The sequence below is a fragment of the Taudactylus pleione genome, unplaced genomic scaffold (genome assembly GCF_031769625.1).
Source record: "Taudactylus pleione unplaced genomic scaffold, aTauple2 ptg000037l, whole genome shotgun sequence".
NCBI lineage: Eukaryota > Metazoa > Chordata > Amphibia > Anura > Myobatrachidae > Taudactylus > Taudactylus pleione.
The window spans coordinates 7134577-7160317 of NW_028284439.1; the positions used below are offsets into that span (position 1 = coordinate 7134577).

Genomic DNA, 25741 nt, shown 5'->3' on the forward strand with positions numbered 1-25741 from the left:
AAATGCTCAAAACTCTGAAATAATATGCAACATTTATTTGAAACTTTGTCAGTTTGTAGTTTAATATGTTTGCTAGCTATATATGTATTTTTGTTTAGGTAGTCCAAGAAATACCATGGAATCCAAGATGAAACAAAGAGCCATCATTGAAATTCTGGGAAAAGAAGGCTGCAGTGCTACAGAAATCCACAGAAAACTAAAAACAGTGTATGGTGAGCGTACAATTGACTATAGCAATGTCAGAAGGTGGATGAAGCGTTTTCAAACGGGAGAATCATCCGTGTGCAACAAACCTCGTGGTGGCAGAGCATCAACTGAGTGACAGCAGAGAACTGACACAAAGTCGATGCCATGATTCAGAAAGACCATTGTGTGACCATCAGAGATATCAGTGATGAACTTGAATGTAGCCATGGCACTGTTGAAACACTAATCAATGACTTGGGATATCGTAAAGTGTGTGCTAAATGGGTTCCAAAGCAATTAACCAGGGATCATAAGGCCCAGAGGGTGGAAGTGTGCAATGACCTTTTGATCAACTTTGAAGCCAACCCTGAGATGTTTTTGGAAAATGTCATTACAGGAGATGAGACCTGGGTATTCCTTTATGACCCAGAAACAAAGGCCCAATCAAAGCAATGGAAACACCCAAGTTCACCTAGGCCAAAAAAGTTGAAATCACAGCAATCCGTAAACAAAGGAATGGCCACATTCTTCTGTGATTGCCGAGGTGTTATTCTCATCGATTACTTGGAACCAAACCAATCAATCAACAGTGGTCGATACATTATTACACTTAAGAAGCTGAAAGAAGCCATCTGAAATAAAAGGGTCAACAATTCCACTGTCAAATGTCATCTTACACCACGACAATTCTAGACCTCACACTTCGATGGCAACATCTGCGGACATTGCCAAAATAGGGTTGGGATTAATGCCACATCCACCATACAGTCCTAATTTGGCCCCTTCTGACTTTCATCTGTTTGGCCCTCTCAAATACTGTCTCCGGGGTCAACATTTTGAAAACTAGAGGTTGTTAAAAATGTCATACATTCCTGGGTCAAACACCAACCACTGGAATTTTTCCAAAGTGGATTCACAGCTTGGGTTGAGAGGTGGAGAAAATGTTTGAGGGCAGAAGGTGAATTTTTTGAGTAGACTCATTCTGTTACTAAGACTTCAAAGTATTTTGCTGCACATTTTCAAAGCTGTATCTATAATAAAATTTGAGTTGTGAGCATTTAGGCATTACTTTTTGAACAACCCTTGTACTTGTAGAGTGGTGATGAGACACTTATTACTGCTTCATGAGGTCTTTACCTTTAGTAAGCAGCCTTTCTAGATACAGTTAGATACAGTTAGTGGTACTTGAATGCTCCCCAGGTCTTCAACCCCAGGTAATAAAGAATATTAGACTAGGTCTAGAGATGGACGGGACTCTGGGCACAATGTCCTGGACAGGGGGGCTGTAGTAGACAGATGCTGGTAGAAAACATGACTGGTAGCGGACAACTATCTGCTGTATTAATAAATATTATGCCAGCATACTTACAAACACTGCCATATTTCTGTTGCCTACAAAATGGAGGAAGTGACATTTTACTATGGGCATACTTTCCAATGCCCCCGGAATGGCTGGGAGGCTCCGGTGTTTCAGTCCAGGCACCATGCTGAGTGACCATAGGGTTATTCACATGGCCGTTTATCGGGGTACCTGCATATGGGCTGCGAATGTGTAAGCTGCTGTGGTGCTGTTTGTGAGTGCTCCGGGGGGCATCTCAGTAGTTAGGGGAAGACGCTATTTACAAACAATGGTTCCTCCGCAGCATACAAAATCGCAGCTGCGATTGCAACACCGTACATCTCTGATACAGGCCCATAGTTTGGATGAATTGGAGTGTGGTCTAATTTGTCCCACTTTCCAAGCAGACATTTTGTCAGGTATACAAGATGGTTAAATTATGTGTACACTTCTTTTAATTAGGCACATAAAACCAGTCAGATATGCAATCTCCATAGTTAAAGATTAGCAGTAGAATGGATGAAGAGCTAAGTGACTTTCAATGCTGCACTGTTATAGCATGCCACCTTTACAGCAAGTCTGTAAATCACATTCCTGTCCTGCTAGAGCTGCACCAAACACTTGGGGGTAAATATACTAAAGTGAGAGTTTTTAGAAGTGAGTTTTAGAAGAGATGTTGCCAATAGCAACCAATCAGATTCTACTTAACATTAAACTAGCACCTTCTAGAAGATAATAATAATAATAATAATAATAATAATTTTATTTATATAGCGCTTTTCTCCTAAAGGACTCAAAGTGCTTTACATTTACAGTACAAAATACAAAATAAGCTTAAACAAAGGACATTAGTGATGTAGCTAAGATAATAGCTAGGATCTGATTGGTTGCTATGGGCAACATCTTTTCTAAAACTCACTTCTAAAAACTCTCACTTTAGTAAATGTACACCTTGTACTGTAAAGGCCCCCATACATCAGCAATTGATTGCAGCAATCGTGCAATTTGCAATTGATTGTGTATAAAAATCTTTCCCTTTTTCTTTTTTTTTTTTTGTAAACTCTTTTTATTGAGCAAATCACAAAAAAAACAGTACATTCCAATATTCAAAAATAAGGATTAACACATAACATACTTTTATAATGGGAACTGTACCATTTCAGAATAATAATATGATATAGTAGAAAATTTTCTCATTATAAAAAAGAGAAAGAATACAGAAGCAAGAGAAAAATCTTGCAGCAACGGTGTGGCCATCCGTTTAAGAAATAGAGAGAAAAAAAATAAATAAAAATAAAGAGGAAAAAGGAAAAGAAAGACTTTAGGAAAGACAAAGGAAAATAAGAGGAGAAGAGGGTGGGCGGACTCCATATAGGATCACTTTCTTTCAGATTAAACATGTTAGAGAAAACATATAAAAGGAAAAAATTAATTGTTAAATGGAGAGGAAACATTTTGGTATGTCAGCCAAGGAGACCATATTTTATCAAAGGTTTTGGATGTATTACGTAATAAAGCTGTTATATATTCCATCTTGTATATATACCAGATGCGTGATAATATTGCCTGCTTCGGAGAGGGATGAGGGTTTTTCCAATCCGCTGCAATTTGGCAGGTCATAGCAGACACTATATGTCGGAATAACCTATTCTGACACCGGGACAGAGAAGGCAGACCCAAGGGAAGTAGAAAATGCCGAGGATCAGAGGGAATCGTAATATCAAAGAGGTGCGAGAGGAGAGCAAGAACCTCCTGCCATATTCTAGATAGTTTGGAACAAGTCCACCAGATATGCAAAAAACTGCCCTCTCCACCGCAACCCCTCCAACATCTATCCGAAGCATCGGGAAACATTGCTTGTAGCCGCGATGGTACATAATACCATCGGTAAAGCAATTTATAAACATTTTCTTTAATTTTGACGCAAATAGAGCTGGTGGCAGCATTGTCCCATATCTCCGTCCAATCCTCAGCATCTATAGGGTGTCCCAAATCTCGTTCCCACGCTAACTCATGAGGGTCTCGATTAGAGCTTACTTCTTCCCCTAGTAAGGAATAAATAGTAGAAATAAGACCCCTAGTGGAGGGTCTTCTCCAACATAAGGACTCAAAAGAAGTCAAAGGTCTGCTAATCAGAATCGAGCTAATTTTGGAGTGGAAATGTCTAATTGTAGGAACCGAAAAAAATCTTTGGATGGAACCGCTGCTCTATCCCGGAAGTCAGAAAATTGTGGGAAATTAGTATCTATAGTAATATCATTTACATAATAGATATTGCTCGATGACCAGGCAGTAAAAGATGACTTACATAAACCAGGAGGAAAAGATGGATTATGAAGTAGAGGTATCAAAGGGGACGGGGCCGGAGCTAACTTAAAACATCTATTGGTTAAATCCCAAATTGCTAAAGAACGGGAAATTACAGGATGAGAAGAAACTGTCTGGGGACGATGAATCTTAGGGATCCACAAGAGGGAGGGATACAGTAGCCAGTCCCAGCTCCTCGGCCTCGATAGCAACCCAGACCTTCCCCGCACCGAAGTTACACCACTGAGCACAATGAGAGAGCTGCGCAGCATAATAATATTTTTTAAAATCAGGAATTCCCAAACCCCCACCCCTGGAAGGCCGCTGAAGCAACTTTAGTCTGATCCGCGGGCGTTTCCGGTTCCATATGAAATATGAGGTTTGGTACTGAAGGAATTTGAACACGTATGGAGGGATGTAGATCGGAAGGGTCTGAAATAGATACAAGAGCCGAGGGAGAACGCTCATCTTAACTGAATGTATTCTACCTATCCAAGAAATAAAATAATTGGACCAGTCACACAAATCAGACTTAATACAATCTAGAAGGCGGGGAAAGTTAGCCTGAAACAGCTGATGAAGATGATGAGTTAGGAAAACACCAAGATATTTAATCTTTTTTTTATGCCAGGTACAAGGGAGCATGGCCTCCAGTGTTTGCTTTAGGGTAGCAGGGATATAGAAATCAAGAACTTCAGTCTTGGTGACATTAATTTTATAACCCGAGTGTTGGGAATATGAATTTATTTCCTCTAGAAGTGAATTTAGGGATCGAGCTGGGTCAGTGAGAGAGACTAAAATATCGTCGGCATATAATGCGATTTTATATTGCGAAGGGCCAGTGGATACTCCCGAGATAGCTCTATTACAACGGATCTTTGCCACTAGGGGTTCCATAATAAGAGCAAATATTAAGGGAGAGAGGGGACAACCCTGCCGAGTACCGTTAGTTATTCCAAAACTAGAGGAATAGACACCATTAACCGAAACTCGTGCTGAGGGGGAACGGTAAAGTGCTGCAACGCCATCTAAAAATTTGCCTGAAAATCCCATTTTGTCTAAGACAGCGAATATGAAGGGCCAGGAGATGCGATCGAAGGCCTTCTCCGCGTCAAGAGCTAAAATCAGAGAAGGAAGTTTCCTTTTATGAATAGAATGTATCAGATCAATGGCCCGTCTGGTGTTGTCCGATGCCTGACGTCCAGGTATAAACCCGACCTGATCCGGATGTATCAAATAAGAAAGCAAAGGAGCTAACCGAGTCGCTAGGATTTTAGCATAAATTTTCAGGTCGACGTTTAATAATGAAATCGGTCTATAGTTAATACAATGAGTAGGATCAGGTTTAGGGAACACTACAATGTCGGCCCGAGTTGTATCAGGAGCAAAAGAAGCGCCCTCCAAAATATCATTAAATAGAGATGTAAGATGTGGGGCAAGTTCCTTTGCAAACAGTTTATAATATTGGGCTGTAAATCCATCAGGGCCTGGGGCGGCAGAGGAACGCATTGATCTAATAGCAGCTATTGTCTCTTCATCTGAAATACGGTCATTGAGAGTAGATAATTGGGATTCTGAGAGCCTCGGAAGGAAAGTAGAGGACAAATATGAGTGCACCCCCTCGGCTCCAGCAGAAGTGGGATAAGAAGAATCTGATAAGTTATAAAGGGAACTATAAAAGGTTCGAAACTCCTCAGCCATAACCTCAGGATCATAAGTTAGAGAACCAGAAGACGGAGAGTGTAGTTTGTCTATCGCACCTAATGCTTGTCTGCGACGCAGTTTATTGGCTAACAAAGAATCAATTTTGTCAGATTTATCATAAAAGCGTTGACGAAGTTTTTGCAAGATAAGCGCAGCGCGACGAGACAGAAGGGCATTAAGCTGACCTCGTAGTTTCTCAATTTGGGTTAGCACGGAGGCGCTAGGGGATGTTTTATGCTGAATCAATAGTACTGAAATTTGTGACTCAAGGGAAGTAATTTCTTGTGCAGCCGCTTTCCTAACCGCTGAGGTTTTAGAAATAAGAAAACCCCGTATAGTAGCCTTATGGGCTTCCCAGAGGATACTAGAGGAAATATCAGGGGAGGTATTCTCCTCAAAATAGCGGGTCATCGCCAATTTTATTTCTAGCAGAGCGGGGGGATGTTGTAAAAGGGAGTCATCAAGTATAGTCTTTGCTGTGAGGATGTTTAAGACGCCAGGTATCACTAAGGCCATAATGTTTAAGGGAGGCCAGGAGAGTACGAGAAGCTCTAGGAAGAGACATCCCCGAGGAGTTTGAAGGCGGGTTCGATCTGTCTAACAGGGGGTCAATAATGGTATTAAAATCCCCACATAAAATAATATGGCCCTGCGCAACTCTGCTAATACGCCTAAACAAAGAATCAAAGAATTGGGGCTGGTCTTGATTAGGAGCGTACACTGACACCAGAGTGAAAATCTCAGTACGGAGAGTACCGATCACTATAAGAAATCGACCCTGTGGACAAGAGGGATATTACGCCTAATTAAAATGGCTACCCCACGTTTTTTACAATTCGCTGAAGCAAAGAAGGTCTGGGCAAACCACCTACCTCGGAGCTGAGAATGCGGGCCCGTAGGATGCGTCTCTTGTAGAAATGCAACATCGGCTTTCTCCCTCCTACAAGCCCCCAAGAGAACAGTACGTTTCTTAGGAGAATTAAGACCGCTTACATTAACTGATAGCAATTTAAGAGACATGGAAAAATATATAAAGAGGTGCTACTGACATAACACACAGATATAATAAGTCAAAAATTTGGCCCAAGTAGAGCCACCCTTAGGGACAGAAAGAACAAAAAAAAAAAGTGGAAAAAGAAACAGAAGAGAGCCACAGAGAAAGAAAGGCACACAAAAAAAGGAAAGAAACAGAGAACCCATTCGGGTAACAACCCTGGTAAATTGGGTCCCAATCAAGGACCGCAATAATATCAATCAACATAACATTAATCAAAAATATCAAAGGGAGCATGGGGGGTAGTGAAAGGACCGTCCAATAGAATCAGGACTGCCTGGACCCTTAAATATAAGATCGGCTAAAACCAAGTCAAACAAAAATCCCTGTAAAACAGGGGTCATAAACCTGTGTCAGTATATAGAAACAAAACAAAAAAAAAAAAAAAAAAAGAGGAAGGGAGAAGGAAAATGGGAAAGACAAGGGGAAAAGAGAAAAATTATCTAAACATCGGGATATTCATACAAATAATAACTATTTATGTCGCAGAGAACCACAAGGGGAGGACTGTTCCTCCTAGCAAAATTCAAAAAGAACATTGTAGGGAGCTTAAACCCTAATATAAAGAGAGTATACACCAGGGAGTGACCGAACAGTTCAAGTGGGGTCACAGTCCTTAGCATGGTGACGGGAAACCCTGGTCCAGTCCGGTGAAGGAGGATGGGAGCATTGAGGTTTGGGAGAGGCTGCATCAGTCACCGGATCAGAAGTCGGTGTCGGAAGAAGATTAAGCTTGGCTAATAAATCTTGACCTTGAGTGAGAGTCTTGACACTATGTACAGTGTTGTTTGCTGAAACCTGAAGCATAAAGGGGAATCCCCAGCGATATCGGATTTGATGCTGCCGTAGAATCTTAGTGACTGGCTGAAGATCCCGCCGTTTCTGAATAGTAGAGGGAGCCAGGTCCTGGAAGATTTGTAACTGCATATCTTGGAAAGGAATCACTGGAGAGTCTCGAGTAGCTAACAAGATCCGTTCCTTTGTACGAAAATAGTGCAGGCGAACTATGACGTCTCTAGGAGGTTGAGTAGGAGAGGGCTTCGATCGGAGTGCTCTATGGGCTCTATCACATAAACAATCTTCATTTGTAAGGGCTGGAACTAAGTGTTGAAAAAAGTCTTTTAGAAATGACGGTAAGGAGGGACCAAGGATTGATTCTGCTATATTACGGATACGTAAGTTGTTGCGATGGGAACGATTCTCTTGGTCCTCTTGTCTTTCTTTGAGTGTCTCCACCTCATCATGAAGTCTAGAGAGTTCTTTATCAAGACGATTTTGGGAGCGGCATAAGTCGTCCGATTTAGATTCCAGCGCGTCCGTTCTGTTGCCAAGAGATGTCAATTCTGATTTAAATTCTGTTATAGCCTTTGACAGTTCTTGCTTGAATGCGGATTGAACTCCCTCCAACAAACCAGTCATAACCGCTTGAATTTGAGGATCAATACCAGCTTCGGATGAGCAAGGGGAGGAGGGGGATTCTGGGGGTAATGACGAACTCTGTGAACCCTTGGATTTAGATCCGAAGAAATTTGCAGAGGATGGTGGAGGTTTCTTACCTCTCTGCGACATAGTGAAATAATACAAAAAAAACAAAAACTACGGTATAAAAGGTGAGACACAGGGCTCTACAATAATAGTCCAGGCAAGTTTGGTGATAATATTAAGCGAACATCTTTAACTCCAGAGAGGCACCATCCAGGAGAACTTCAGCCTCAGAAAAAAGAGTGTGAAAGGCTGGCAGAAAATATAATAGCACACGAAGGTTTGCTAATTGTGGCTGCAAATAGTACTTGAGGTAATTATCACAGAAGACCACAAGAGGGAGCCAGCGTAGAGTAAATGGCAAATATCCACCAGCACAAAAATAAAAAATGTCAGGGAAAGAGCAAGCTAAGTAGCTGATATGGCTTGAACCTGTTAGGCTAGTGAAAAATAAACTGGATATGTATAGGTGGTCATATAGGAGCTCCAGACATAGAGAGAAGGGCCAACAGGTCACGTGACAATGGAGCAGGTGGAGCAGTGGGATATAGAAATACAATATAATATAATCTCCCCTCAGGGACTCACCACCCTCCCCTTACTCCAGGGAGTCACAGGCAGCAGATAATCCTGTCAGCAAGAGGGGTTGCACTGCCAGTATCCCGGCAGCAATAACCAGCAGCAGCATCAGCGTGGGAGAGAATCAAAGATGGCCGCCGGAGGCTTCAGAACGCTGGGGCTTCCTCCCAAAGATGTCTCCTGGGAGTCCCCAGAAGCAGGGACACCAGCCCTGACACAGCAGCAGGGCAGCCGAGGCTAGAGGGCCGGAGAGGGGTCACGCGATGTGCGGCAGAGAGGACTCCGTCGGGCGCACACCACAGAGATGACGCCACCGCCGGAAGTCCACAGCCGCCAGTCCGCGCGCTCCAGTCCCCGGCTCAAAGGGCAGCAGGCCAGCTGCAACCCGCGGAAGCGCCTATTGCGCCTCCCGATTCCGCAGCTGCAACCCGCTGGGCCAGCGACAAACCAGGGGAAGGTAAGCAAGGGTCTGGAGGTGTCCGCTGACCGGGATGGGGCTATAGAGGCTAGATTTCCTCTGCACTGGCCCGGAGCTCTAACAAGATGCGGCTTCCTCCATTAACGGTCAGGCCACGCCCCCCAATCTTTCCCTTTTTCAATCGATTGTGGCATCTCTGCAATCTGCAATCGATTGAAAAAGGGAAAGATTTTTATGCACAATCGATTGCAAATTGCACGATTGCTGCAATCAATTGCTGATGTATTGGGTCCTTAAGTGTTGCTGTTATGAAGTGGCACTATCTAGGCACAACAACAGCTCAGTCATGAAGTGATATCCAGATTAGTTTTCCTATTCTCCTGAAAGAAATACTTCTATGTGATAGCAAATGCCATAATTCACCTACAGACTATGGGTCTCATTCAGACCCGGTCGCAAGCGCTGAGCGGTCGCAAGTTATCGCAACCAGGTCGATGTTAAGGCCCTGCGCACGCGCAGTGGCTGCACTGCACTCTCTCGCTCCGGAGCTCACTACAAAAGGGCCGGCTGTCGATGTTGATTGACAGTTTAACACGTTTTGTATTCAGGGCGGGGGGGTGGTTTTACAAACGGAAGCGTTCCTTAAGGAATGCCTGCTGTTTTGTGGGCGGCCACACTGACATCAGCAGTGATGTCAGCTGCTTGCGGTTGCCGAGACCCAACCTTAGGGTCTCTTCGCAAGCCCCGATGGTCGCGATGGTCTTGACCATTGCGACCATCACCCTGGTCGGTCGCTAAGCTGTGGTTGGTAACCCACAGCTTAGCTAGCGACCAGGAGGCTGCACTTAAAAAATCAAGCGGCCGCCCTCATTCAGAGAGAGCGATCGCTTCTTGCGACCGCCTCTGAATGAAGGCCTATGTTTGGGGCTAACAAACATGCTTGTACCCCAGCAGACAGCCCACTGAAGGGCCTTCACTAGGGATGTGCGACCAGTGCTGCAGAACAGATCACAGCGCCCTGTTAACGGCATCGTTGCTACCACACAGCCCTTGTTTCTGGCTAATAAGGTGCCTGGAACAGCACCCTGCAGCTAATATCACTGTGGCAGTGGGACCTAGAGTATCTTTTAGACGCTCTGTGCATGTTGCTTGGAGTGTCCTGAGGATGCAGTCTTGCCCCTCTCCCTCTGCACGACGACATGTGCTCAAGTGGTGAGACCAGCACAGGGCATGCATATTGGTACAGTAAAAAAAAAGGATAAAAAAATATCACAAATGGTGGAAATCAGGACATTGTACTGGTTATAATAATGCTGGGAGATTGCCTTTTAGTGTTTATGGTTTCCTACCTACATAAGCAGGGCTCAACACATTTAACATTTGGCCTCATTCAGAGGCGATGTGCGATCCCGTGCAGCGCTATGCGGGTGGGGGAGGGGGGAGCCAGCATATCGGGTGGTCGGCCACCCGATCGCACCGTTTGTGGGGACTGCCCGATATGTCAGAAGTCAGACCCCTCGTTGCATCGCACGGTGCATATCGCACCGCGTATGGCCAGCTTAACAGTTACATATATAAATAGCCGGCTGGTGTAAAATATTACATTTAATGAAAAAGCATGCATATATAATAAAATTGACAATATATGTCAAACAGCAATATATGATTCAAAATAGTAAACCAATGTAAGATGTACAGACCAGTCCCCTTAAGAGTTTGGCAGTTCCTTTTGGAAATATATATGGACAACCCGTTTGTGTAGGTCCAATATGGATTCTAATATATGTATAAATTCTGTGAGTACATCTTGCCAGTTCACTCATATGCACTAATACTGTCCAGTCAGACTCGGCAATGGTAATATTTACTGCTACCGAAGCAGCGGTGATAGAGATTGCGGGGAGAGCAGATTTTCAGATCAGCTGTCCCCGAACTGGAGCAATATTGAATTGCTCCAGTGTTTTATTATCCACTTCTGCTACTCGCAGTGAGTTGTATACTAAGTACAATAATAAATACAACAAATATTCACCTTTCAGGAATTAATACACCTTTAATTTTTATAGCAGTTACAACAGTCCAAAGATATTTTGCATCCATCTCACACACTTCATCAGCTGGTTTAGCCTTCAAAATGGTAGACACTTTAAAATGGCTGGGAGACTTGCATAAATCCACACAGCGGCTGAAGATCGCAAGCTATTACATTTAGCCCTTTGTGTGAATTGAGTCTCGTAAACAAGAGGAAAGACACTGAGGGGTATATTTACTAAAGTGCAGATTTTTAAAAGTGGAGATGTTACCGATGGCAACCAATCAGATTCTAGCTATTATTTTCTAGAAGGTGCTAGATAAATGATAAGTAGAATCTGATTGGTTGCTATGGGTAACATCTCACTTCTAAAAACCCGCACTTTAGTATATATACTCCTTAAGGGTTTGTAGGAGACATGTTAGAAAGTAATGAGAACAACAGTTATTACAGTGTATTTTTTGTAAATCCTGCATAAATGCATTCATTATTTCTAGGAACTGATTCATTCTCTTTATCACCAATCTTTTGTATACAAAACTGTATTACTTCCTATGAATGACATTATCAAGGCACTAAGCTCTGTTGAGTACATAACACTTCATTACATTATTAAATTGTATTGAGAACAATGGGATAAGGTGGCATTTTGGTATGTTAGATGTAAACACACACACTTATTACACATGATATCCCTCTGCCACAAATGCCGCCGTTTTTGAGATGAACAAATCTTGGGACAAAGCTGACCAATCATATGCATGTAAGTACAATTATTTATGTGTGTGTGTATTTTCCTATCTATGGGCCCCATTTATCAACAAATCTGAATACCAGCAGAATATTTTGTTTAGTATCGCAGTGATACAAGCGAATATGCCACTGGTATTTATCGTTACTTACCCTCCAGCGAGCTCTGGCAAGGTCCAGAGACGATCCTGCACATGACACAGAAACCCGGCAGGGACCCGGCAGAGCCTGAAAGGCTTCGCTGAAGCTGGAAAGGCTGCTACCGGGTCCCCATTGCCGGAAATGGGGATCGCATTGCGATTCAGTGACAAACAGCAGTAATCTTAGATTACCACTGTTTGTTAAATACTGAAAGGATGACATAACCCCTTTAGCGAATCCTAAAGGGGTTGTATATTGTTCATAAATGTGGCCCTTTGTTCTGAGCGCAAGTACATCCACATTCTCAATGAGCCCATCCATGTTTAGCTCAATAACATAGCAGAATTGTAAATGTTACAAATGTAACAGCAGCAAGCTCTAGGAAACAATTACAATCATGTTATGTTATACAGACTGTCCTTTAGTCCTCCTCTCCACTGGACACAGGCTATCTGCTAATAAAGAACTACAACATTCAGCATGTTTTACCATAGCTGGGAATTGTAGTTCTAAAACAGATGGAGCCGCAACTAATAATACAAACAAATATGACGTATAATAATCTGAATTACCTCTTGTCCCTGATGTTCTGATTCTTCTGTATATTTATTATATATTTCCCAGGAGCCATATTGACAAATGTACTCATGGACCTGATGTGCTGACATGGATCTCCATTCATGTCTCTGTTTCTGTCCAATAAAACAAGTTTTCTTCTTTTACTTAAGAGTCAGAATGTCCAAAAAGCATTAGATATGTGTCATGTAACTACATATCCTGCGGCCTTCCTGCATGATGTGTACAGCAAACAGACACACGAGATATCTGACATTTCATAGTGACTGGTATATTCAGCACACCTACATCCGTATATTGCTGTATTTGACAAGCTGTCTTTAAAACAATTACCAAAATAAAACGATTCATAACAGAATGGTTCCATTATTTGTGTACATAGAGCCTCCAGGTTATGTATGCTATTTATCTTATACACAGCACAACAGCGCGTCACCGATATGTGGCTTCCTTCTAGAGTTCTCTGGATCTGATCGCTGTAGTCATTATGATTATTCATAACTAACCTAGCACATAGCTTACAATAATACCTGCCATTTCCCACTGTCATATGCTTTGATGTTTGATTTGTCATATGTAATTTTTGAGAAATCAATAATTATTTTGTTATTATATTCTTCTATTTAAGTTTTTCAAAGGAAGAGTGTTGTATAGTTTTGTAAATAACACACATACAAACTAAGGAAGTACATAAATATACATAAATCATATAGCAAGCATACAATAATAAAAAGACAAACTAACTGAAATGGGGATATAGAATTAGAAATTAAAATTTCATTAAGATTTAAAATGATTTAGAGGGCGAGAGAGAGGGTTCCCATACTTGTAAAAATGTCCAAGTTGTACCCAGGGCCATCCCCAGGTCTACTAGCACACTGTGGACCTCATTCAGAGCTGCTTGCAAAATGGTCGCGATGGTCAAAACAATCGCGACCATCGGGGCTTGCGAAGACACCCTTGTGGTAGGGTCTCATCTGCCGCAAGCCCCAGAGAGCTTCCGGCTCTAATAGAGCCGGAAGCTCTCCCACTGACATCACCGCTGATGTCAGTGGGGCCGCCCACAAATGGCAGGTGTTCATTTGGGAATGTCTCAGTTTGTGAAGCCACCCCCCTGCCACGCCTACAAAACGGGTTGAGCTGTCGTTCACCATCGACAGCCGCCCATTTTGTAGTGAGCCCCGGAGCGCTTGAATTTCTCTCTTGCTCTGGGGCTTGCGCACGCGCAGTGCAGCTGCCGCGCGTACGCAGAGCCCAACATCAAGCTCAAGTGCTTGCGAGCCGGTCTGATTGAGACCCTGTGAGAGAACCCCTCCCCTCAATCCAATCACAGGAAAAAAAAACACAACTATTAGCCCCCACAGAAAAAAACACACATATTGTCCCCCACAGTGAAAAATAAACACACATTGCTCTGTTCCAGCCTCCAGACCAGTGAGTGTATCCAAATCAGTGAGTGCCTCCAGGCTAGAAAGTACCTCCAGAGAGTCCAGGCCAGTGGTTTGGAACTTGGCCCCTCCCTCACCCCACAGCCATGGTACTGTGTTGGCACACAGCAGCCTGCATCAGTGACTCACTGAGTCACCTCAGTGCTGCATCATGGTGCATGGACGAACCAACGTGCAACTATGTGACCTATAATATAATGCTACCTCCTGCACCTGCGGGGCTGTATATTTTCTGTGCCTGGCCCAGTCAGTGTGTGTCCAGGACTGGGCCAGAGTTTTTTCTGTGCTACCTAGCCTGGAGAGGCATGTGTACAACCAGGGTCGGCCAATGTATGTCTGGGGAGGCAGATGGGCTTGGTCATGCTCCACATATACAGTATCAGAGCGTGAACACACGCCCAAACCATGTATATATAAAAAACTATATATATATATACTGTATATATGCTAGCTGAAGTACTCAATGTCGCCCAGGTTTAAATCTTCAATTTATTAAGGTTTTTATGTGATGTCGTCCAAGTCCATCCAGTGGAAGGCCCAGAACAGGCTCCCTGCGTCAAAGTTGTGCGCAGCGCACTCCACCGTGAGATCCAACCGGGACCCCAACCACTCCATTAGGCATCCCAGACCAATTACCACACCTCTGTGATGTTTTCATCCTAATCCATCCAGTGGAAGGCCCAGAACAGGCTCCCCAGGTCAAAGTTCTGCCCAGTGTACACCAATGGGAGGTCCGACCAGGACCTCAACCCTCTAGTATGTCTTCTGGGATCCAATGTTACCACTCTGTGAAGTTTTCATCCAAGTTATGTGATGTTGTCCAAATCCATCCAGTGGAAAAACCAGAACAGGCTACTTGGGTCAAAGTTCTGCCCAGTGCACTCTGCCATGAGGTCCGACTGAGACCCTGACCTCTCCATTAGGCATCCCAGACCAATTGCCACCCCTCTGTGATGTTTTCATCCAATCCCATCCAGTGGAAAACCCAGAACAGGCTCCCAAGGTCAAAGTTCTGCCCAGCATCCCCGGGTAAACCAGTGTACACCAACGAGAAATCCGACTGGGACCTCAACCCCCTAGTATGTCTTCTGGGATCCAATGTTACCAATCTGTGAAGTTTTCGTCCAAATCCATCCAGTGGAAGGCTCAGAACAGGCTCTCCGAGTCAAAGTTCTGCCCAGTTTACACCAACGGGAGGTCCGACCGAGACCCTAACCCCCCTAAAACCTGGATCCAACTGGACCATTTTGCGGTGGTTACATCCCAGTCAGTGCAGAGGTGTCGCAATGCATAACAGGACAAACAAACAGACCAATGAACTTTATATATCTATAGCAAGGCTGTTGGGGTGGCACTCCTCGGATTAAGACAAGACGTTTTTGTATGATCAATGTTTCAGATGTTTTATTTTACATCTTTCGTCAGATACACCACACTGTTTACCCACAATATATCTCTCCCATGGATATTCTGTTTGTTAATCCTTGGGGCTATTATTATATTTAATCATAATTAATAATCTTAGCTATTTCCCTCTCTTAATGGAATCGGTATGAATTAACGCCGGACGCAAGTTCAAATCCCGACAGCGGCTGCCCGACACGGGTGAAAATCCAGATTGTCCCCAGGTAAGTATTTACTAACCTAACTTTCCCCCCTTACCCTCCTTAGGCTTGCCTAACCGTAACCTTCCCCCCAGTGCCTAACCCTAATCCCCCTCTAAGTGCCTAAACCTAACCCCCCCTTCCCCGCCGCCTAAACCCAAGTCACCCCCGGGGGTGCCTAACCCTAACCCTCCCTTTCCCTAGCCTAACCCTTACCTCCCAGGGGGTGTCTAACCCTAAATCCCCCCCGGGAGCCCTAAACCTAACCCTCTCCCCCCCCCCACTTCGATCGGGATGCCGGGCGCCGGTCTCCCAGCGTCGGTAAAATGACAGACGTCTAGATTTAGACGCCTGTCATTTAACCCTCGCCGGGATAAAGCAGTCGGGAAGCCGGGATTACATCCGCCGGCTTCCCGACTGCATACCCTCTTAATTGTTCTTTTGCAAATATACTGCAAGAAGTACCTCTATAACTACTGTCAATGGCAACATGAGTTAGTAAGTTTACCACAGTGTAAATGTTTTTGGAAGTGTGAAAATAAAGGCCTCAGGAGGAGATGTATCAAGTGGAGAAGTTAGCAATAGCAACTAATCAACTTCTAGTTATTTTATTTAGTATATTCTATATAATGAAAGGTAGAATCTGGTTGGTTGCTATAGTAACACCACCAATTGCCGTTTATGCCAGGAGTCCAGAAATGACTATTCCTCGTTATAAAGCCCATATAGGGAATTATTTAAAATATGGATGTGCAGAATATATTTTTTCTTTATTTAATTTTTTTATATAACACAAGCACCTTTTTTAAAACATATAAAAATTGCAATGATCACATATCAGCAATGACTGCAGAATGACCAACTTCAGTAAGAATGCACATGGATCTCTGGGAAGCGGAAATGACGGAACGTTACCAGGTAACAGGTATTGTCTCTGTGGAAACCGGATCCATGGAGTGCTCCTAAACATCCCACTGTCACTGCATAATGCCGGCAGGAGAGGGTACGCCATGGTGAGCACGCAGAACAGAATCCTGCAAATGAATGTCACATCTATAGTGACAAAGTGACCACATGAAAACATGTCAGAAAGGTGAGACAGCATGAGAAATTATTGTATTCTGCCTACTATCAGTTAGGAAGCCCAGCAGGCTACTGTTACAGGATTAAGTGTCTTTTTTCAAAAGTGTACACAGACCTAAACAGCTAATTGAAATGTGCAGCAAATAAATACTTCTTAACTGAATGTTCTAACTTAATTAACCTGATACTTTGATGCTAGCTTATTTAGGAGGATTTCTTATATTAAAAGATTTAAACAAGCTTGGGACTAGTTGAAATTATTTGTTGGAGTCAAGTGCCATTTAAAAGTAATTGGTATTAAGTTTTTATCGTTATTATTGTACAGCTAAATCTATTTTGTACTGCTTGGCCCTGCATGTAGCATTATTCCCTAATTACCACTAATTGCTCTCTTGAAGGTAAAAATACAATGTTATCATTTTGAGCTATGCAATCCCATTACATCTCATTCACAATGGCCTCGAAATAATGTAATATTAAATGTCTATAATAAAACCTGCACATTGTATAATGTTACATTAAATGTACCTCAGCACTGTACATTGGGCTATAATTGTATAATTCCTGAATGCAGTCACTATTACTTGTAGCAAAGTCTATCCTGCATGTAAAAGCAATGAATGAGGAATTGTGCCGTATAATTCCTCACACAGGCAGCCATCTGCTATAAAGTATATATTTAGAGCTGATGGCTTTTAAAAATGAATTAACAGTCCCCGTCCTGTGGTTTCTTTTGCAACCATAATCTCGAAGATCGCATTGTTTGCATAGGTTAGTAGGCTGCACTTTAAAAGAGGACACTTATGAAAAATGCATGTTGCAGTACAGCACTGAAACTATTGTGTTCCTGTAGTGTGAATGTTCTGTATTCTCTAGAGCTGAAAGTAGTTTATGACATGATGGCACCATCCAGTATAAGTCACAATACATGGGAAGGTTAAAGCTACAATAAAAGGGGCATCTGCTATTTAAAGTAGGACACATAAGAAATGCAAATGTTGATGACTGCGCTGCAGAGAATTTGCAGATATTTTCGACCGGATCAGTATGATTCAAATCCCGATCCTGGAAGACCGGCACCAGTGAAGATCCCGACAGCAGCTAAGGTAAGTATAAACTAACCTAACCCCCCACTAATCCTAACCCTCCCTTAGGGATGCCTAACCCTAACCTCCCCCCCAAGTGCCTAACCCTAACCCCCCTCTAACCCTAACCCTCTCTTAGCGATGCCTAACCCTAACCTCCCCCCCAAGTGCCTAACCCTCCCTTAGGGATGCCTAACCCTAACCTCCCCCCCAAGTGCCTAACCCTAACCCCCCTCTAACACTAACCCTCTCTTAGCGATGCCTAACCCTAACCTCTCTCTAAGTGCCTAAACCTAACCCCCCTTCCCCGCAGCTTAAACCTGTCTCCCTGGGGGTTCCTAACCCTAACCCCCCCCTTCCCCTAGCCTAACCCTCTTGGGGGGGCTGTCTAACCCTAAGTCCCCCCCGGGAGCCCCTAACCTAACCCAACCCCCCACGGCTGTCCACGCCCGGCGCCCAGCTTACCTTTGATCGGGATGTCGGGCTCCCGGCGTAGGTAAAATAACAGGCGTCGGAATTTCAACGCCTGTCATTAGACCCTTGCAGGGATTGGACAGTCGGGATGCCGACTGCATACCATTTCGGACAAATGTACACTGATCATTGCAGACCTGCAATAATAGTTTCAGGCTAGGAAATTTAGATCAGTCATTTAAAACTGGACATCATATAAAATCCAAATACTGCAATTAGTACCCCCCACTCGGCACACTTGGGCTTAATAGAAAATATTAGCAGTCCGCCTGAGTACTTAAAGCCTGCATAGGTTGCCTCATTAGCATGGCTGATGAGGCAACCTACACATGGGATGCTGCATTGCACTCTGCACAAGCACCCTATTAACCAGGGCTGTAACTAGGGGTGTGCGATGGGTTCCTCTGCACAGAGCGCAGGGATCTGTGGGCGGCATCGTCGCTGCCCCATGGTCCTTGGTCCTGGCTAGCAGGGTACCTGGAACAACAACTGCAGCCAGGATCATTGCTGCAGCGCGGCCGGAGAATCCTTTAGATGCTCCAGACAGGCACCCTGCAGCCTGTGCCGCTGATTAGAGAAACCTCAGGATGCTCCAGTCAGTCTGCACTTACTGCTGTTGCCATCCCCATCCCCTCCGCTTGACATGATGATGTCGGGCGCTAAGGGCGCATGCAGGCACAGGGCGCATTTAACATCTGAGATTAACAATGGGCTGATGGAGCTACAACTCCAGGCCATTACATAAAAATATTGCATTGCCAAACACACTGCACGAACCGCCATATAACGATGCAATATATTGTTGTATGCTTAATGTAACAACACCACATCATTCATGATATCATGCCATCTGATGTGCAGCACATTAGATTGTAAGATGCGACAACCCAGTTCATCAAACAATGAATTGGGGGTACACACTATATGATGGTTCTTGCGATCAATCGCGGCCAGTATATTGTATAGTGTGTACCCAGCTTAAGTGTAGCCTGAAGGAGCAATTTTGCATCTTGGTAAAACAAAGTTGCACTAATGTGTGAACACATTTAGGGGCAGATTAATTTATGAGAGCAATTATGGTACCCTCTAGACTGCGAGCAGAATTCGCTACAGAGACACATCTGCAAAACTGCAGGAAGTCCCTCCGGGAACTGCTTCCAACTGATTGAATAGGCCCTTTAGATTTGGGGGAGAGAGCCCATCTTAACTCAACTCTAAATCACAATGTGACAATACTGTACAGTATATGCCTGAAAAAAACAATGTCCCCCTTGCATTGCACCATGGTTTGCATCCTATAACTCAGTGGTTACCAAACTGGGTGCCGTGGTACCCTGTGGTGCCACAGGGCCCTTACAGGGGTGCCACAGGTTGGAGGTTCAGGACCAAATAAAATTATTTATGGACAATGTGATGGGCAAAACCAGTAGCAATCATAAAATATGTGGACAAACAGAAGTTTGTCCACCACCACATGACTAATCCTAAGGATTACTTGTAAGCACAATCTACTCTGTTTAATCATTTTCTGAATTTCTCAATAAGAAACTTTTGGCTTAGTGGTGTCGTGACTAATGCTGATACTCTAGAGCACCATGATACAAGACAGTTTGGGACCAGTGCAGTATAGCAGGCTTTGTTCCTAACTGTAAATAGAACCCTTAATGTGCTCTCTGAGGCATATTTATTAAGCATTCTGTCTCCATTAATCATGTGGAAACATCAGTTTCGGCATAATTTTCTTAAAATTAATTTCTAAAGTCTGTAATGCACCGGATATCAGTCTCCGAAAATTAAAACTTTCCGGAGCTTGTCTCAGATAGCTAATAATCTTAAAATGCATTAACGCGCTGTTTGCAATAGCTATTGAAGTCTGAAGAGAGATCTTTTCAGATCCCTGTGTTCCCTTTGGCTTTTATAGTGCGTATGCATGGCTTAGTGTCACGTATCTATGTGCAGGAATTCAGACAGGACAGAACCCAATGGGTTAAACTTTTGAAAGTAAAAGTTTTAACTACTTATCGAAGCAGCTGTCCGGGCATAAAGACTAAGGGGTGTATCTATCAAAGTTGGGAGAGAGAGAACACTGTGAGAGAAAATACGAACCAATCAGCTTCCAGTTTACATTTTGCAGGCTGTGTTTATAAAATGATAGTTAGGAGCTGATTGGTTGGCAATTTATTTCTCCCTGCTTTGATAAATACCCCCATATTGCCTGAAAATAAATCCTTATTCCCACAATATGCTACAATAAAGAATAGGGCCCCTCTGTCTCTCCTGCATTAGAACACATGGGGTCTATTTACTAAGCAGTGTTAGGAGACAGAGTGAAAAGTGATAAGAAAGTGATAAGGTGCCAGCCAATCAGCTCCCAACTGTCATTTTTCAAACACAGCCTGTGAGACGACAGTTGGGAGCTGATTGGCTGGCACCTTATCAGTTTTCACTGTGTCTCCTAACACTGCTTAGTAAATAGACCCCCCCAATCTGGATAGAACATAGTTGTTTGCATACACAAGCTCCTTCTATTATGAACATTCTATTCTCCATTCTGTTACTGTAAAGTATAATATAGCATTGCACATACAAGTAATGCAGGTGTCAGCCACTATATTCATCAGCAGCTCAAACATAACTTTTCAAAAGAAGTGCTTCGGAAATGAGATATTATTATGCATTAGCAAAGGACTGACATCTGTTTGCCAGAGAAATCTGTGTACTAGGACTATAATGCTGAAATGAAGCAAAGCTTGTAATTTCCATGCTCTGTCTATAATGTTATCTCCTCAGCTCCTCAGGTGTGAACACCAGCAGTAACAGCTTTTCCAAATCCTATTCATCGCACTGCTCTGATCTAAGCGAAACCAACACATCTTTACCAGTTTTGCCAAGCTACAGAAGAACACTGCAGCAAAGCAGTGATTCCGGCATCTCGTCTCCTGTGAGTGTTTCCTCATGATTATTAGCCTGTTTAGCTATTAGGGATGTACTTACTGTATAACAAAGTAGATGTCTATACTTTGTTGCTTTAATCTTTTGAAAGCAGCATAGTAACATCAAGGCTGTAACTAGGGTAGTGTGACCAGTGCCTTGGCACAGGGCACCACAGGGCAGGGGGCGCTGTTTGGACCTGTTTATTATCATTCTCACTTGTAGCTTTCTCTTTTATCCCCAGCATCTCCTGGCCTCCCCTATCTCTTCCCTGGCCGTTCCCCATAAGGCCATGGCCCTTTTTCTGGTGCACTATCTTATATTTAAAATGGGGGAGAGGGGGCGCAAATACGCTCTCTGACACAGGACACCAAAAAGTCTAGTTACGGCTCTGAGTAACGTCATTAGACAGATCCTCTGACCTCTACAATATGATGACATTTTGCACTAACCCTTTTCCAAACGTTTCTTATTTTAACCACTTAACTGACAAAATATTTGGTCAGAAATGTTTTTTTTTTTTTTAATTTAATGAAGTTTAGAATGTATTTTTAAAAACATAGTTAAATATTTGATTTTTCAAAAATATACCTAATTGTTGTTTTACACCCGCTCCCACTTGTGTCTTTGGGCCCCATTATAAAATCACCTTCAACTCCCCAGTAGAATAGCCCCTTCCCAGTGACAAAAGATCCCCAGAATTATCAACCCCCCACCCCCCCTAGTGGTAATAGATTCCAGTGGCAGATCCCAATTAGGGACTTAGGACCAGTGCCGGTAACAGAAATCTCGGGGCCCAGTACACTGATGTCTCTGGGGGCCCCACCTTTTCACCACCAGCTCCGACTGCATGTGTGATGGAATCGGTATGATATACCGCTGGACAGGATGCCAGCGGTCAGAAGGCCGACAGCGCGATCCCGATCTTTAATATCCAGACAGGGGCTGGTAAGTACTCTAACCCTCCCCCTCTCCCCCCTAACCCTCCCCCGGTGGAGCCTAACCCTAACCCCCCCTGGGGGAACCTAACCCTAATTTCCCCCCGGTGGTGCCTAAGCCTAACCCCCCTTTCCGGCACCCTAAACCTAACCCTCCCGGGGTGGTGCCTATCCCTAACCACCCTCCGGTGGTGACTAATGGGTGTAACCTTAGTCCCCCCCTGTCGCCGGGCCTGCCGGTACGGGTGTACCCTTAGTCCCCGCTGTCGCTTCGGACAGGGCCTTTGAAAGTTTTATGTGAGAGACAGTATTATAATTCTTGGGTCAATTTGTTCAAGGTGCAGGAGAATGGGAATATTTTTCTAAATGTATATTTTAGAATACCCATCTACTAGCACTTTAATGTCCTGTAATGCAGTGTAAAGTCACTCTTTCATTAGCAGACATGTATAAGAAAACTTGAATTCACAAATCTCTAGTATCACAGTTCCAAGACAAAGCTGTCCCATGTCTGGATTGAAAAGGTGACACTGGTCAGTGTATCATCAGGGTTCTGTGTTGTGAATGATGTAGAGCAGACTGCCAAAGCTTTGACAGAAGTAAAGCTATCAATTCACTGTTTTAAACTAAAAGAGATAACATGTCTCAAACAATCAATGGATAGGATAATATCTACTAATTTAGTAGTACATTACAATCCAGGACAAGGACATGGTTTATATACATTGCTGCAATAGCGATTATAGCACTCACAATAAGCAGCCGGGAGTTAGCAGTCAAGTGTTAGGTGCCCTTGTGGGGAGTAAGGAGTAGAAGAAAATGTAAAGAGAGCACATGAGGGAAGAGGTCCCTGCTCGTGCAAGCTTACATTCTAAAGGGAAGGGGCGGACAGACAGGCGTGACACAGAAAGGGTAGATAGGGAGGAAAGAGCATGTAGTGGGTTAGGATGAGAGCTGGAAGGCTTGATGAAGTAGTGGGTCTTGAAAGCCTGTCTGAAGATTTGTAGAGAGGTGGAGAGGCAGAGAGTTCCAAAGGGAGCAGCACAGACAAAATCTTGAAGGCGGGAGTGGGAGGAAGTAATCAGTTGGCAAGAGAGGCGGCATGCATTTGTTGAGCGAAGTGGACAGGTGGGGGTGTGAAGGGAGATGAGGTCAGAAATTAAAGTGGGAGAGGATTTGGTGAGGGCTTTGTAGGTGAGTGTAAGAACCTTGAATTTGCATCTGAAGGGGAAGGGGAGCCAGTGTAGGGCTAGAAGGAAAGGGGAAGCAGAAGTAGAATGTCTGGAGAGGCAGATGAGATGAGCAGCAGCATTGAGGACCAATTGTAGTGGAGAGAGGTGGGAGACTGGGAGGTCAGCGAGGAGAAGGTTACAGTAGTCTAATCTGCAGATAACAAGCGAGTGGGTGAGGGTTTTAGTAGCATCCAGGGTGAGGATCGGTCTAATCCTGGAAATATTTTTTAGGTGGAAATGGCAGGGCTGCGAGAGGTGCTGAATGTGTGGTTTAAAGGAGTGGTAGGAGTCTAGGGTAACTCCAAGACAGCGCACTGTGGGGTAATAGGAGATAGTTGTGCCATCAATAGATAATGAAATTGTGGGAAGTGAGGTAATGGAAGAGGGTGGGAAGATGATCAGCTCAGTCTTAGCATGTTAAGTTTAAGAAAGCGCTGGGACATTCAGGAAGAGATAGCAGAGAGACAGTTGGAGATACGAGTAAGGAGCAAGGGGGAGAGTTCATGGGTGGAAAGGTAGATTTGAGTATCAGCATAGAAATGATATTGGAGGTCAAAAGAGTTGATGAGTTCACCTAAAGAGGACGTATATAGGGAGAATAGGAGTGGTCCAAGAACATAACCTTGGGGAACTCCTACTGTTAGTGGAAGTGTGGGGGAAGATGAGTCATGAGAGGAGACAGAGAAGAAATGATCAGAGAGGTAGGAGGACAGCCAGGAGAGGGCAGTGTCAAGTAGACCAAGAGAGTGAAGGATTTCAGGAGGAGAGGGTGGTCTACAGTGTTAAATGCAGCAGACAGATTAAGGAGAATGAGCAGAGAGTGGTGCCCCTTGGATTTGGCAGCAAGGAGGTCATTGCATACTTTCGTGAGGGCAGTTTCAGTGGAGTGGAGAGAACGGAAGCCACATTGAAATGAGTCAAGGAAAGAGTGGAAGGAAAGAAAGGTGGTAAGACGGTTGTAAACAATATGCTCAAGGAGTTTGGAAGCAAAAGGTAGGAGAGAGATGGGTCGGTAGTTGGAGATTACGTTAGGAACAAGGGTAGGTTTTTTAAAAATGGAGGAGACAAGGGCATGTTTGAATGCAGAAGGGACAGTGCCAGATGATAGGGAGGAATTGAGGAGGTGGGCAAGATGGGAACAGGCAGAAGGAGACAGGTAACAGAGGAAACGGAAAGGGATAGGGTCAAGGGGGGAGGTGGAAGGAGGGGAGGACCGGATGAGGGCCATGACTTCCTCTCCAGAAACAGGGGAGAAGGATGTCATAGTTGGTGAGACAGATGGGGAGGGGTGGTCTGGGAATGGAGGGGCAGGAGTGTTGAGGTTCTGATGGGATATGATGTCCTCGCATATGGAGTCAATTTTAGATGTAAAGTAGGTGGCAAAGTCAAGGGCAGAGAGCGAGGAGGGGAAGGGTAGAGGAGGGAGTTAAAAGTGGCATAGTAATGCCAGGGGTTTGAGGACTGGGAGGAGATGAGGTTCTTGAAATATGATTGTTTGGAGAGTGACAGGGCAGCACTGCAGGATGAGAGAATACATTTGAAATGGAGGAAGTCAGCCCTAAAGCGTGATTTCCTCCACTGACGCTCGGCAATTCATGAGCACTTTTACAGGTATCAGGTGTATTTGGAATGCCAGGGTTGTGGTGTGGATCTGCGAGGGTGAGTAGTTATTGCCAGAGCAACAGAGTCAAGAGCAGAAGTAAGGGAGGCATTGTACAGGGAAGTGGCTTGTTCAGGACAGGAGAGAGAAAGTATAGGGCAAAGAAGAGAGTCCAGCAGGAAGGGAAAAGCAACAGTGTCAATAGCCTCAATGTTATGCTTAGTAATAGTAGCCTTAGGAGGTAGGGAATGAGAGAGGGATAAGTTAAAAGAGAGAAGGTGATGGTCAGAGAGGGGGAATGGGGAGTTGGAGTAATCAAAAATATCACAACGGTGAATAAAGACCAGATCAAGTGAGTGCCCACTCACATGGGAGGGTGATGAGGTCCATTGGCTAAAACCAAATGAAGAGGTTAGGGTAAGAAGTTTATTGGCAGAGGATTCTGTGGGAGTGTCAATTGGAATATTAAAATCACCTAGGATAATGTAGGGAAGATCTGAGGAGAGAAAGTGAGGGAGCCCGGAAGCGAAATTGTCAAGGAATTTGGAGGGAGGGCCAGGGGGATGGTAAATGACAGCTACTCTGAGGTTTACTAGTTGGGAGAGGCATATAGCATGAACCTCAAAAGTGGGGAATGTAAGGGATGGTTCAGAGGGTATTAGCTGGTAGGAATAACTGGTGGATAGAAGGACCCCAACACCACCACCTTGGCGACCCCCAGGCCGAGAGGTGTGGGAGAAGGTGAGGCCCCCAGAGGAGAGAGCAGCAGGAGATGTGG

General features: G+C 44.1%; 2 protein-coding genes across 3 annotated transcripts in view; one reads left to right on the forward strand and one right to left on the reverse strand.

The window, feature by feature from the left end:
- The window catches only part of LOC148538712 (transient receptor potential cation channel subfamily V member 6-like), a 128786-nt gene extending 116113 nt beyond the window's left edge, over positions 1 to 12673 (reverse strand). For both annotated transcript variants that reach the window (XM_088452366.1, XM_088452367.1), the window contains exon 1: positions 12565 to 12673. In XM_088452366.1, coding sequence (XP_088308492.1) covers positions 12565 to 12641 — 77 coding nt within the window. In that variant the 5' untranslated portion in view covers positions 12642 to 12673. The remainder of the gene's footprint in view (positions 1 to 12564) is intronic.
- Positions 12674 to 16668: 3995 nt separating this feature from the next.
- The window catches only part of LOC148538713 (uncharacterized), a 55903-nt gene continuing 46830 nt past the window's right edge, over positions 16669 to 25741 (forward strand). Inside the window, exons 1-2 of the mRNA XM_088452317.1 lie at positions 16669 to 16713; positions 21053 to 21203. Of these exons, the coding sequence (XP_088308443.1) occupies positions 16703 to 16713; positions 21053 to 21203 (162 nt within the window). The 5' untranslated portion in view covers positions 16669 to 16702. The remainder of the gene's footprint in view (positions 16714 to 21052; positions 21204 to 25741) is intronic.